Genomic DNA, 15159 nt, shown 5'->3' with positions numbered 1-15159 from the left:
AAGGTCTTCACCGCAATGTTTCTACAGAAGCCCAGAACAACAAAAAAAACCCACAACTGAGAGAAAGGAGGCCAAAGAGGGCTTTTCTTGCCTTTGTCCCCATGTTTCAGATATAGTTTGATCACTGCCTTAAGCAGATGTTAATTCAACAGCCAACATTTTGAAAGGGAAAGGCATCAGGCCAGATGCCCCAACAGAAACGTGAAGATTTTACTTCAACCTTATCAGATTGATATTGTTTGATAGGGCTGTTTTTCTGGAGTGGATCTATTGCTGATTTGAGAGGAATTTACATGAACATTTAAAGTATTCTCAATGTAAATGAAAGTAGAGGAAATTATGTGGAAATACAATAATATGCAATTTCTGTTTTTTCTTACTCAGTGCCAACCATCATGTTTCAGACATGGTTTGACTTTTGCCTTAACCTGGCAGCAATTTAAGTTTTTTTTTAAATAACAACTTGATTTGAATGACTCACTCATTCACATGCTCTGCTTTACAATACCATTCACTGATAAAGATAGAGGAGTAATATATAAGGTGACCCGGTTTAAGCTGGTCTGTCATATAACACAAATGACAACATCACTGTGATGTGTGGTGAACATGATCCTGATTTGACAAGTGAAAGATAGATTTTAATATTCTCTCTGCATACAGAGAGCGACAACATCATTATTATATTTAATTAAAAATCTACAAACAAGAAATAACTATATCTGCAGATCCCAAAAGAGTTTGAATCACAGACAAACATCTTAATAAATTAAAAATAAAATCATAAATAGTTTTCATGGGACACAACTTAGACCACCATTTATGAATTATTAGGCTTTGATTTACAGAAACTAATACTTTTTTGTTTAATCTACTGTCTTGATTAGAGGTTTATGAGAAGTTTCCAAACAGGCTTCTTTTGATGATATAGCAGGTGGCTGGTGGCTTTTCCCAGCATAAAGATCAGAAACAAGGGGAAACAGTCAACCCACCAGGAGGAAAAACACCTTTGCAGTTCAGTTACAGTTTAGTTCTGTCTGTGCACAGATTTCAAACCAAACTGTGCTGTCATTGTGTGGCCTAGTGGTACTAGTGTAAAAGAGATGAACAGAGCAATTGTTTATGATTTGAAAGAATCTTTATTGGAAGTTTGAGTAAAAAATGAAAAACAAATGTCAGTAAAAACATGCTGCATGAGAGAGGCTACTCGTGTATTGTTTTATTGACAAAATCAGAGCTGAGTTTGAGCAACAGGTGCTGTTGTGTAGGCACACTGGAAAACTTCAGTCAAGCGGCCCTAAGGGTCCACAGCAATGGTCCGCAACATTTCTGCCATTTGGCACAGGGCCATAGCCCTTGAAATGGATTTGTTGCTGTTCTTTAACAGCTTGAAGTTACAAAGTCTTCCATACGATAAGCCTCCTCTTTGACAGATGTGTGTTTAGGGAAGAAAATAGCCTCAGAGGAACTGGGAACTCTGATAAGCATGTTCCCACAGCACTCTTTATTAGTTCTTCAAATTCAAATTGTGTTTCAATAAAACAATGTAGCTTTTAATTTATCACTTAAGGTTTGGTTTTCCTGCGTTGGTATTTATTTGAGGTGCTGAAATCAGTCCAGCAGTTATCCATCATGCCTTTCACACACACCTGCCTCAAGGGGGAAATCAACTACGCACAATATTATCTCCCACTGGACAGTCAGTGTTTATGTTTTTGATTCCAGAGATCTATTTTTTTTTTGTCTCTGTTGAAGTATGACCATGTTGTTTGTGCAAAAGTCTGTTTATTGTTCTGTGAAAATGAAATGACCAGCACTCTAGTTGTGTGTGGTCCTGACCCTGTAATATTTTTTACAGGGCCTGAACAAAATCTTTCAATATCTATTTTTGTATTCATAACACTAAATGTTATATTAAGAAGTTGCAATATACCATTTAGGACTGGTGTGACACACATTTTTGGCTATATATCGCAGAGCTTAATTTGAAAGCTTGTCCTACAGAGCAGTGGTTATTCCATATCAACCATGCTTCAGTTTACTTTTAATTAAGGTCTAGATTTGAGAACCAGTCTCAACAAAGGATTTAAAATACCACTGATAAATGTGAACATTGAGGACTATGCAGCAGGTATTTTATGGGAGTTGACAGGCAAGGCGAGGTAGATTAAGTTACATCGTGCTTCACATAAACATCAAGAGCATCACAAAAAACAAAGGAAACAAACCCCATTAACACGTTTCATCTTTTATAATATAAGATTAGATAAAATAAGATAATCCTTTATTCATCTTGCAAGCGGAGACATTTACAGTATTACAGCAGCAAAGCAGGATGGTAGAAGAAAAGATGAAAAGATAAAATATCAGATATGTTTAGAAAAATACAATCCAACATAAATAGAAAAGGAAATATTACAAACAAAGTCACATTGCAAAAGAAAAATATTGTTATGATAGTCCTAATCATAGACATAATATATTTTGTAACATAATATATAAAAACATAATATATTATGTCTATTATATTGAGTTGTTAAAATGAAATGACATAATATATCATGTCTATGATCAAAAGTTAAGTTCCTGATCCTAACTTCTTGCCACAGAGCGGCGACAGTGCGCATGGAAGCAGCCCGTCAACAACCAGCGAACTACAAAGGAAGAAGAAGAGGAACCCGGAACTACGATTTGTTTTGTTTCCTCACGCGGCGGGAAAGTTCACCTGGGGAGTAAACAAACTTCATGGTAAGTGTAGATATGAAATTAAATGTTTCAGCGTAGATATTTCGTGATGTCATCATCAGAATCAAGTCTTGAAAATGATGGACATTTACACGGGGCTACGTTAAAGCTAAACATGCTAACCCTAGTTAGCAACTTTGACCGACCACAGCAGTGACTGAAATGTTCATAAAAGCAGGAGTAAAATCTAATATGGCATAAAAACTACATTTCATTTAAACCTGATCCAGGTCAAACAACAACAAGGACAAACATAAAAACATTTAAGAAACACATGGATGTAGATTTTCTATTTCTATTTTGTTGGGCTAGCATCATCTTCAAACTCTTTACTTTTCTGTCCAGAAAAAAAAAAAAAAACACTCATCCATGCCTTCATATCATCAAGAATATCATCTGGCCTTCAGCTGCTACATTACTTCTGTCCTTTATACACTGGTTCCCTCTTAGCTGCAGAATACATTTCACAATCCTGTTTGTCTACAGGTCAACAAAATGGTTTAGCCTCTTTCCTACAGATCTCCTGTCCCCTTATCACTTTCATGTTAGAGATCCACCAAAGACTTCTGACCGTCCAGAGATCCAGGATTAAGTTTAATTGAGGCAGCGACATTGGACAGGAAAAATTGTGTAGATAATGGATGGATTGTCATTCTAGCTCTGGTGTTAATTGAATGGACCAATGTTTAAACTAATCAGCTGGTTGTTTGAATGCTGACTGCCTGTTGGATCCTTTTCTAAATGTGTTCTGGTCTAAGAGTGATTCCAAAGACCGGCAGCACAACTAGAGATGTAGCTTGAGTTTGTTGTGTTGATGAATGATGTTGTTCGTAAAGATTTGCTGTTATTTATGGCTGCTTCTTGTCTCTGATGGTACTTAACTCATCGTACTCATACACACGGTAACCCGAGCACCACCTTCAACGTGTCACATCAATGATTCTCTCTTTTAACCAGGTGATGTGCTTTGAACATGCCGTCCAAAGAGGAGGCTTTCAAATCAATCTCCCCGGTTCTGTTCATGTCTGTGGACGGTGAGCCGATGTCTTTCTTCCTGCGGCCGGGTCCGGTAAAACGTGAGCTCCAGCCGCTCATCACAGCCGGAGGAGGGATGTTGAGTAGCGTCCAGAAGCCAGGAGCGATTCTGCTGATCGACCCCAAGGAGATGGCATCCATTACTGAAGCTACTGCTCACTGGTAGGTGCTCGACTGAGAACTACGAACGTGATCCAGTTAAAACTGCTTAACTGACGTGAGGCAACCGTCTGTTTCCTCCTCAGGTACGTGTCCAGCCAGTACATCCACGACTGTGTGGAGAAGGACGAGCAGCTGAATGTAGAGGACTACAGGTTGAATCCTGAAGTGGTCCCAAATCAATCTGCTAAACCTAACAGTAGCAAAGAGAGCTCACCTGGACACCTAGGAGGTATATTCAACTTTTTCATAAATCACATTAAGATACAGCACTGATTTTACAGGTGAAGTAAATTATCCTGCTGGTTAAAAAAGTTCATTCAATGGTTTTATGAACACTGAATTTTCTCCAACTGTTGTCACTATTAGGCAGGAGTGCTTACACATCTGAAGAAGATGATGCCATATTGAAGTATGTCAGCAATCACATGTCCGAGGTCGGGGGAAACCGTCTCTGGCAGGAGATGGAGAAGCAGAAAGTAACCGGTCACAGCTGGCAGTCCATGAAATACCGTTACAGGATACGACTGGCAAAGAAACACTCGGAGGTTGTGGAGGAAGACGCACCAAAGGAGGACACAGACGCAGCAGAGGGAGAGAGCAAGGTAATCAACCTGCACGCTGTCTCAGGATGCTGTTGTATCTCTCTTAAAAAAAAAAAAAAAAAAAGATGACAGCTCGATTACAACAGCAGGTATGGTAGGACAAATCCACAGGTGTTTTTACGTTATGTTCTCTTACATGCATTGTTTGTGGACATCTGGTGCAGATGTTTCAGGCTGTCAGCACATGTGAGATATCCACATTTCTAAAAAGGGTTAAAAAAAGAAGAAAAGGTTTTTGTAAATACAACTTTAGAAATATAAAAAAAAAAAAATGCAAATCTTTGCGCATTATATTGGAGCTGTTGTAAATCTGCATTTTTATCTTTTATATTTTGTACATATTTTAAAAATCTTTATCTTTTCTCCGTGGGTCGGAGAGAAATCCTGATTCTTCTGTATGTCCAGCACATGTTTAAAAATGGACATTAGAGATGACTTTGACTTTTGATATCACGACTCACCTTTCAAATCCTTAAAGAAATCCTTCATAGCTAACCTATTATGTGATTTAAAGCCTCTTTGTTGTAAGTGTTTAAAACTGTAATATTAGAAATGATTACAGTCACAACACCCGCTCTGAAATGGAAGCTGCATTTTGTTGACAGCCTCAAAATATGCGAAAAGAGAAAGTGGTTGATTTTACACAGGCTGAAGGAAACTGCCACTAGGTGGCACCAGAATGAAAACTAACTTTTTAAACACATCAATGCTTTTTTTTTTTTTTTTTTTTTTTCTCAACAAACTTATAATTCAAAGAAACTACATGAAGAAAACAACCGTGTTCACTTCTGTTCCGTTGAAGTGTGACTTCACCTCTCACAGCAAAATGTTTAATGGATGTTACAGATGTTGTTTCTCATCTGTTTCGCCTCTAGGTGGAAGAAAATTCAGAGGCAGATGTTGAGCGACCCTCGAGTGATCCTCCGATTCATTCAGCAGAACCAGACCTGACACAGGTACACCACAACAACATTAAAGACTCTTCGGAAGTTCCTTTTTAATACTCCATGTTCGTGTGTGATTCGATCCAAGCAGCAGAACTGAACAGATCACATTTGTTGTTTTCACAGGTCGATTCCCAGTCTGTACTCGCTGACAGCAAACAACCAGACATTGAAGAAGCTCAAACGTCCGTTGATCCCCAAGAACAACAAGTCGGCCCACTTGAACAACTAGCTGAAAGCTCTCAATTAGAGATCGACGGGGCTAAAATATCCATTGTCTCTCAATGTGATGAACCCAGTTTGGACTCTCAGGTAGATATCCATCTCTTCCTCACTGAGACCATGCAACCAGAAACAGAAGAAGAACAAACAATCACCTTGACACAGAAAGAGAGTGTGCCAGTGGACTCTCCTGCAGCTCACTCCCTTCTCCTGCACGAGATCTCTTCTCAGAAAAAAACAAAAGAGAAGCAGGAGGCGTCCCCTGAGCCGGCGCTACCGCAGCGTCGACTGACACGCAGGCAGCTTCCGCTCGAGGAGTCATTTGGGTCCGATCCTTACGGCAAAAAACTGCGATCGTCCTCATCATCTTCTCCACAGCCCTCGAGGAAAACGAAACAGGCCGCGAAGACTGCTCCTCAGAAAGACACGACAGCAGAGGAGCCGCCTTGTAAAAGAGCCCGAGGAAAGAACGCCGACGCGGTGCAAGACAGTGTGGCTGAAGCCGTGCAGGAGAGTCTCCAGGAGGAGAGTGGAGCAGGTAGCATCCAAGAAAGAGCACGGGCAGATGTATGTACAGCGAGCCTCTGTGAAGCAGCACAAGCAGCAGGTTCGTGTTTCTTTAATCAATCTGAGCGTGACACCAAACACATAGATATCAGCCTGTCAGTCTTTATAGGATTCTAAACCACACACTGTTTGGTGTTTGTTGCAGATACGGAATCTTGTCCCGTGCCACACAAAGGGGGGAAGAAAACAGAAAAGAGGAAGCTGGGGATTCTCGAAGCGGCTACAAAAGAATTTGAAGACGACAGTGGGGTAAAACACGGACACCGACTTTAGAGCAGAACTTTTATAATATGCACACATAATGTTTTGTCACGGCAATTTCACAAGAAATGCATGTGGAAACAGCCCTTCATCCCAAGACGGTAAAGAACACACACACACACACACACACACACACACACACACACACACACACACACACACACACACACACACACACACACACACACACACACACACACACACAAAGTAAATTACAAATCTGTATAAACTTAAAATTCTGAGACCATAACCAAGTCCATTATTCGATATGAATAAAGTGTTATTCCAAAAGAAAACCATATACTTCATATTTGAGACTTGTTACACATTCACTTGGTTGCCGTGGTAACGTGACTTGAGCATGTAAAGAGCTTTTGTGATCTACTGACTACTCGTGTGAGTGGGCAGGTCACAGTGACCATCAGAAGTAACTGATTCCGTTCACACACATTCACACGCTGCCAATAAAAGCAGCCGATGCAACTCTGGGTTAAGTGTCTTTCCCAAAGTTGGGCATCGAACCCTCGACCTGTCTGATAAGAGACGGCCGACTCCACCAACTGAGCCACAGCCACCCCTCTAATCATCCTTTTAAGTCAGTAAACTGTGAAGGTACATGTGAGTGTGGGGTTTAACTTATGATGCAATTCCCCACGAATGTATGGGCAACAAAGCATGAACTCATCCTGATTTAAAAACCTTCAGATCTTCTTGAAGAACTAATTTTATCTCATGAACAAGTGATCAGAAGCAGCAGCAATCGAGTTGTCTCTTTTCTCAGTCTGATGAGGAGGAAGCTCCAGATCTCCAATCTGAAACGGCAACGAAACAACCCTCATCATCAGTCGCAGCTGCAGACGCCGCTCCCACACAGTCTGACCCTGAACCCGGTCCAGGCCTTCAGGAGGTCGTGCCAGAGTCCCAACCCTCCACAAGCAACTGCTTACCAGACACCCGCTGTCCTCAGACCGCACGAACCGAGGACGCCGACGCAACCTGCAAGCCCCACCTGTTCATATTTGACAGCGAAACTCAGGAGGAAGACTCTCAGTCGGTTGTTGGTAAGGAGATGGTCGCTCCGGCAAACCAACAGAGACCAGAGAACAAAGGCGCTCCTTATTCGCTGACACAGGCTCAACTGGAAGAGGACAAGCGGAGAATCACAGAGCTGATGAACCAGACCAACCAGGTGAGGCTGCAGTGGGATTCAGACTTCGCAGCACCCTGAGCAGCTGTCTCTTTATCTCCCAGTACCTCCCTGTCGCTCTGTTTTAAAAAAATGTCTGACCTCTCTTTAAATTCCAGGATTTAGTCGGTGTGACCAAAGCTCTGTTGAGGACCAGTGGAGACTTCTCTGCTGCTCGGGATCTGCTTTTGAATCCAAGCTGTATTTCAGGACCATTTTGGGATCGCCATGACGACAACCTCCTACTTTCAGCTGATCCTGTGGTCAGACAGCAGCTGCAAGAAAAATACGGTGGGGATGACCTGGCGAAGAGAATCGTGTTCCTTGAGGCAGGGAGATAAGTATGAGGTATAAAAAAAAGAAAAAAAAAAGACGAGGACAAGCACAAGCTCATCCTCAGCTGTGTACAGCACGTGTAATCAGTGTGTAAACTGACACGTTCTCTTATCGTGGTCCCCATTTTGTCCCGCATAAGATCTTCACGTTTCCTGCAGATTGTCCCGATTAAATGAGTGACAGAATCAGAAACATTTCAGAATTCATATTTTTAGATCATTTTACCTTTTAAAGATGTCTTAAAAGGAAAAAAAGTTCATGACGATTTTTGACTGCTCCGTCGTATGAAAACTGGAAAATGTCAGGTTTCACTTTATAAGTGTTTTAAAATGATTTTTATTTTCATTTAATTACATGTATCATAAATAAATAAAGATGTCCTTTAATAAGCATGTTTCACCATGTTTTTTTATTTTTATTTGAACAAACGGCACACACTCTTTACTGCTGCTCTTTGGTTCTTTTTATCATAAACATTATTAACATACACAAACCTCTTCTTGTAAGCCTACCTGGTGATTCCCACTAAGACAGTCCGCGTCAAGTCAAACTCAGAATGCCTCTTTGACAAGGAGCACAGACTGCTGCTGTGGGAGACGGAGGAGAACCATCTATCTACAGATAACGCTAGTGCCCTTTAACTCTGACACTGCTCCCACAAGCCGCTCGCACGTCTCTAACCCCAAGATGAGCCTGACCTACCACAGTGTGGTAATGGTAGTGGGCAGTGGGGTGCTGCGGTTAGGTTGCATCCCATCTATGGAGGCTTTATTCCTCCAAGTGTGCGACCCGAGTTTAAGTCTGATCTACAGTTCTTTTCCTTCTTGTCGTGACTCACTTTCTCTCCTGATTTCCTTCTCTATCTATGTTCTATCTAAAAAAAAGGCAAAAGCCCAAACATATTAGAGGTGGGGAAAAATCTATTAATCTAAAAATCTAGATTCTTCTCTACTAAGTTTTAAAATCGATTCATAACTTTCAAAAATCAATTTTTTTTAATTTGTTTTGTTGGCTAATCAGTCAGACCTTGTTGAAGTGCCAGTGCTAGCTCTTTAACTCTGTAAATCGCCAATTGAGCACAAGAAATTCAGCCAGTCTCACAGATGACTGGAGTAGATCCTGAAGTATAAACTAATTCAAAAATGGAATTACAATCCATGGATCAATAAATCCAGAATCGTTTTGAAGCGAAAATTGATTGTGATTCAAATCGTGATCCCAAGAATCAAAAATCACAAATTAATAAGACATACCAAAGATTCCCAACCCTGTATTTAAGAACATGGTCTGTAGTTCGCAGCACATCTTCTGGGAAATCTTGTTCGTCTCAAGCGAGTATTTGTTGCCCAAAACATTCTGAACATGTTTGATTTTCCTCGTGTTACTTCAAGAGGAACATCTCAAGTTGTGCATGCACAACAATTGCACAAGACACAGTTTAGCCTGTAAAACTAAATGAGCACATTCTATTAGGCAATGTGACTCCAGCCTAGCGTTTACATAACGGCTATGAAAAACTTTTTATATAAACCAAAAACGAAAGACTTTTCAAAGAAATGGGAAGACAAAGGAAGGACACGAGTTCGAGTGAAGAACAGTGATTTCTTTGTTTTGGTTAAATACAGTTGTGTCATTATCCTCATCGTCTTTATTAACAGACTCAGGAGTAAACATGTCTAGAAAAACCCGAGTACTGCACTTGATGGGAGAAGAGATCATAATCTGTGGAGAATATACAAATAAAAAAGCCGGTAAACCTTGATTTCTATCCAATCCACCATTTTATTAAGTTTTCCACAGTATCAATCGAGTACATTCATTACTTTTTTCAACGTCCCCAGACCCACATGAATACACTGTATTGATAGTTCAAACAAAAACAATGAAGAGAAAAGCATTCAATTAAAGCAGAACAATGAACCTCGTGAAGTGATCCTGTCGGACACTTCAGAATATTGAACCCCGATATGGCTACAAGTATTGCTGCACCTCTGTACCTCCTGCCGTGTGTATGACATCAAACAGACTCAATAATGATATATAATGGCAAATAACATGACTTCCTGTTGCCATGACAGTGAAAACAAACACAACTCCAGTGCTACACTGATAAAAACCAACAGTATAAAACCCCTTTTTTCTGTATGAAACACTCACATCCACCAGGAGCTCATGAAAGGACACAAAGGTCACACGCTGAAGGCTGCTATAAGAGAGAACCGGTTTGATGAAGCAACACATACCAAGGTCTCCGATAGGTAACGGCACACCATTTATCCCTGGGTTTAAGCAGCTACTTCTTTTCTTTTTTTTTTTTTGCTGTTTCTAATTTTAATGACTGTAGAAGAAGCCTGCAATTCAGCTACATTCATAAGGGAAACACTTTGATTGAGTGGATGTTGGAATCAGGAGATCAAGTATTAACCAATAAGAGAAGTCCTGATGATAGCAGTGAGATGAAGTTACCTTTTTTTTTTTTTTTTTTTAAACACCTGCATATTGCTGACCCTGTATGGATGTAGTACGGTTACCATAGTTCTGACAGGCCTACATTTTTTGCCTAGTTTGATTATTATTATTATTTTTTTTTTAAGAAGGCGTCTGCACATCCAGCGATCTCATGAAGTAGGTGCTTATGAAATCACACTCCTCACATTGACAATAACAAGTCTTGCACCAATCTCTTGCTCAGCATCACCGATTTATCAGAAAAAAAAAATCAGTCCCACTTTCTACTCTCTCCCTCAGAAGTAACTTGAAAAAAGATTTTTTTTGCTAACTAATTAGTGATGCTGCACAAAAAGGGTGCACAGGATTTTTTTCTTTTCAATGTTATTTTAACTTCTATAGAAAATATACCCTCAAAATGTGTGATGGTAAAAAAACCCCGGATTCCTGCACAACACACCTGCGCCACACTTGAATGTTTAATTGACCTGAAATCAGCTGTTCTTAAACATTAGTACCAGTTGAAATTATACAAATATAAATAATATAATGATATATAACTTTTTTATGCAGGCTACTTTTTCAGAAAAGACAAAGAAACAACCCAGTGTATTAGGGGCTAATGACTTTCGGATCCAGATCACTGCACTGATGGGTGTACTCTCCAAACCAGGAGCAACGTTTAAGGCTTCCAATACTGGTATCATTATCAAAAAAAAACTCGACTTGATTGACATGTTTCAAGTTTCCATACGTTACGTTTTAGTCGCTCGGTTTGTATAACGATCCGACTGCTATGGGCTTCGATGTTAATATGTAAAAAGAGTGAACTGTGCAGATAGTCCTGCTGTCTGGATGTTGCAGCACTACAATCAGTAAACAGAACATTTGATGTTGTTGATTCAAAGTACAGTACCAGTAAAAGAATGGCTCTTTGTTTCTTAACAGGCTGGTTTTACATCGACTCTCAACGTCAAATGATATGTGGTTTCTCTGTGAGGGAGGATCTGCCTCCCTCGTCTTACATCATCCATTTGTTTACTAGAAGGTTATCTGATCTGGTCAGTAAGAGAGCCAAACTCGTGGAAATGGTTTAATAATCCTGCAAAATAAAAAAACAAGTAAAGGAACATTTTTATGTGGTTAACATGAAATGATTAAACAGTGAAAAATATACTTTCTGCCTGAAGTACAGTAAATGAACGATTATGATAGAGATTTAAAACATGGCGCGTATTTGCTGTGCAGCTATTTAGTTCAAAAAAGAAAGTTATAAAAAACAACCATCGCTCTTTTCTCCACACAAACATGCTGAAATAACAAAAGGTGTGTTTTTTTTTTTAAACATTCTGCTTCTACAAAACTTCAAGAAAGAAGTAGCACTTAATCTGTGATTCAGCAAATCATACAAACATTATGATACAAAGATCACTTCTGTGTCTCCACGCGTCCGTTAGCTTTCACACTTCTCTCAGTCAGAGCACTGAAGAGATTCAATGATGAGACGTCTCAATCTGTTTCGAGAACGCTCATACAAACCGAAAGGCCTCTGGGGTATACGATACGATCACATGCCTTCAGCCCTCTGTGTTCACGCTGACACCTTCAGCCCTGCTTATGAAGAGACAAAACAGGAAGTGTGTCTGGAACAGAGTCCCCTGAACGGCAGCATGAAATGAAACCACACGTAAAGAAAGTAACAAAATAAAAAGTATCTACAAAGATCATGTGAAATGGAAGCTTTTGAAAATGTTTCCTTTGGTTTTTCTTAAAATATTGGAGGGCAATGTTTGGCTTTTGTAGCTTAAAATGTAGTGTTTTATAGAAACTACAGATTTTAACCTTTTCAAATGATACAGTGTTCCTTTAATTGCAACATAATCTGAATGTGTTTTTAGAAGCAAGTCAGGCAAAAGAGACAAAAAAAGATCCCATGATAAGGGGGCACTGTTCCTGTTTTTACTCTGTATGTACTTAAAAGAAGAAAGTCCCATAAGCCCCAGATTATTCCACACTCAAACACACAAACGCTCCTCAAAATGATACGTAGAAAACACCTGCTTTGCTTCAAAGGCGGTTTGTTTTAAGGGAAACGAGGAAGAGTGAAAGCCAGTCCAAAAATAAGGCCAGATGAATTGCATAGAACTTCAGTAATGCACTGATGCATCAAACGGCTGTGCTCCTTTCCTCTGTCAACTTTGGCAACTCTGCAGAGTTCCCTCAGAAACCACCAGAACTCCCAACACCATCCGTCTCCACTGCTTGTTTTGTCTCTTTGGCAGGAGACACTTAAAAAACTCCGGCACTTTAATTTGGACTGCAAACACAAACAACACAGTGTTCCAGCTGAGGGCCGCAGACATCTCATTCAAATGAAGGATTTCAAAGTAAAGCGAAGGATGGGACTGTTATTTTGAGATTATTATATAGAGCACAATATGTACTATTTTGAACTCCTTTATAAAAAAAGGACGATTAAGGTAAGAATTTGTAGAAAAAAACCGTCTCAGCCGAGTTGAAAAAGCTTTTGTTTTTTTCTCTTCCTCCCTTCAAATAATGTGAAGCTCTGGACGAGGATCCAGCGAGGCAGCAGTGAGGAAGAGAGAACAACTCGGACCTTATTTGCACCCTTTCCTCTAGTGAAGCAAAAAAAAAAGCACCCCCACTTTTTTTTTTTTTTTTTTTAAACAACAGAAATAGTATAAAAGCACCAGTTCTGTGCCTGCATCAGCAAGCACAACCCCCAGAACTTTAACCAGTCAAACTACCCATATTTAGGTCGTTTCACCTCTATGAAGACAGAGCTCCCTACATGTTAGACCCTAGTGACATTGACGGGGCGTTCAAGAGGAGAAAGGACAAAGCTGGGCTACGCAACCATCAACTAACGGGGACTTGGGGGTCTGGATCCTTGTCCGAGATGTCGTCCTGGATCTCCTCTGTGTTCCCTGAGTCGCTGCTGGCCACAGAGCTGACAGAGGGAGAGTTCCTGCCACCTTTTATCATCCGTCGACATGTCTCCATCTGCACGTCCAGGCCTCGCTTCATGCTGCACATCTCCATGTACTCGTGCAGGTGTCTGTTCATGTCGCTCTTTGCTGTGGCCAACTCCATCTGGGAGAGGGGAAAGATTGTAAGATGTATGAGACTGTTCAAATAATCAACTCCCACCCGAACAATACGCCCAGCTAATATCGTCAAATAGTTCATGTCACGGTTGAATTGCTTCAATCTGTTTAATCATAAACATGTTTTTTACTTGAAGGTATCAAATGAATAAGTTCCTCACACTGTCAGAATTGTTATACAGCTAATAACACGAAAAAACACAACTTCTTAGTAATTTTCTTCCAGCTCATAGTCAGATGATTTCAATAACAAGATGAAGTATTGTCTTGACGAAACGCCCATTCTACCCGCAGTCTTTACTGTCAGCAAACAATCTTCTTTTTCTTCAATCACACTGCCTCACTATTAACATTAAAATAATACCAATACATGCAATTTAATGCTTAACGTAATGTGCATGAGTGTACAATCAGTAAAATCCTACTTTTCAAATTAAAGCTCAACTTTAATGTCTGTTTATTTTGTCAGGACCCCCATTCGCTATACCCAAGAGGTCAGCTATCCACGTTAAAAGCAACAATAGGAAGCAAAATAAAAATAAAAATGTACATTAAAAACATAATTAAGCGCTATAGTCCATGCAAAGCAACACAAAATAAATAGCACTGCAAATCCAATTAGACAGAAAATGTGCTCTATAATGGTAAACCATCCATGACCACTTCGTCCATTAAGTTCTGCATTGCCATTGTAGATAATATCTTAGTATTCTGACCGCTTTGAGCGCTTTTTTATTTTGCCACTTAAACTCTGCATGTTGCATGGGTTGGGCTAATGCTATTAAATGTGTATTGTATGCTATTAAGGCTATGTGAGGGTGCCAGTCTTTATGTTATGCAAATATCCACACACTGATTGTGTACCTCAATCTGTCCGATGGTCTCCTGGTATTCCTGCTCTCTGGTCTTAAATAGTGATTCTGTTTCATCGATGAGGCTGCCAAGACTTCCTTCCTGGGAATCCTTAGAGAGAACAGACAGAGGCTTCATTCAATATGCATGAGTCAGTGTCTGACACAGCACACATAGCAATGATCCACACGCATGACTTTAAAAACAGTACAGAGAGCAGAGAACCTTCTCTCCAGGACTTACCGCTTCAGCTACCTCTGCGTTGCTGTCACAGGGGGCGGTGCTCGTGCATGATGTTGCAGCGATGGTGTACGGTATGTTGTAGTTGGTAAAGTCCTCCCACAGCAACAGAGTCTCTTCGTTTTCCTCCCAAGTCAGACTGTCGCAGTCGTCGTCGATCTCGAACGTCTCACGCCTAGCAACAAAGGAGTTATCTGAACAATTTCTGTGTAGGACAAGGACAGGGTACGGAAAGAAGAGGAGAGACAGGGAGAGGAGGAAGGACAAGTATAACAGCCAGCAGAGGTCACAAGCAAGGAGTTAGATGCACTTACAACAAACAGACGAACGGGAAAGAGTAAATGGAAAACAGAAGCGAGTATACTTCCACATCCAGAAAACTTTCTTTAGAATAAATGTTTAGGATATAGGATTAGGAAAAGCAATCCCAA

The 15159-nt window shown here is 40.2% G+C and overlaps 2 protein-coding genes across 2 annotated transcripts in view; one reads left to right on the top strand and one right to left on the bottom strand.

The window, feature by feature from the left end:
- The first annotated feature begins 2616 nt into the window (after positions 1-2616).
- On the top strand, positions 2617-8452 carry terf2ip (telomeric repeat binding factor 2, interacting protein). The gene is made up of 10 exons (XM_079342121.1): positions 2617-2748; positions 3703-3942; positions 4026-4171; positions 4309-4544; positions 5420-5500; positions 5615-6317; positions 6423-6526; positions 7320-7727; positions 7844-8207; positions 8276-8452. The coding sequence occupies exons 2-9, from the start codon at positions 3719-3721 to the stop codon at positions 8063-8065; spliced, it is 2124 nt and encodes a 707-aa protein (XP_079198247.1). The 5' UTR covers positions 2617-2748; positions 3703-3718; the 3' UTR covers positions 8066-8207; positions 8276-8452.
- A 1357-nt stretch (positions 8453-9809) lies between these two features.
- The window catches only part of iffo2b (intermediate filament family orphan 2b), a 32347-nt gene continuing 26997 nt past the window's right edge, over positions 9810-15159 (bottom strand). Inside the window, exons 7-9 of the mRNA XM_079342129.1 lie at positions 14732-14903; positions 14501-14599; positions 9810-13622 (exon numbers count right to left, since the gene is read on the bottom strand). Coding sequence (XP_079198255.1) covers positions 13389-13622; positions 14501-14599; positions 14732-14903 — 505 coding nt within the window. The 3' untranslated portion in view covers positions 9810-13388. The remainder of the gene's footprint in view (positions 13623-14500; positions 14600-14731; positions 14904-15159) is intronic.

This window comes from Symphodus melops, assembly GCF_947650265.1.
Source record: "Symphodus melops genome assembly, chromosome: 4".
NCBI classification, from domain to species: Eukaryota; Metazoa; Chordata; class Actinopteri; order Labriformes; family Labridae; genus Symphodus; species Symphodus melops.
Note: the sequence above shows the minus strand (reverse complement) of the source record. Positions and strands in the feature narration are given on the sequence as shown.

Bases quoted from the DNA above. Each gene is read 5' to 3' on its own strand.
- terf2ip (XM_079342121.1), top strand. From the start codon at position 3,719: ATGCCGTCCAAAGAGGAGGCTTTCAAATCAATCTCCCCGGTTCTGTTC. The intron at 4,545-5,419 runs GTAATCAACCTG...TTTCGCCTCTAG, and splicing joins CAGCAGAGGGAGAGAGCAAG to GTGGAAGAAAATTCAGAGGC. The intron at 6,527-7,319 runs GTAAAACACGGA...CTCTTTTCTCAG, and splicing joins AATTTGAAGACGACAGTGGG to TCTGATGAGGAGGAAGCTCC.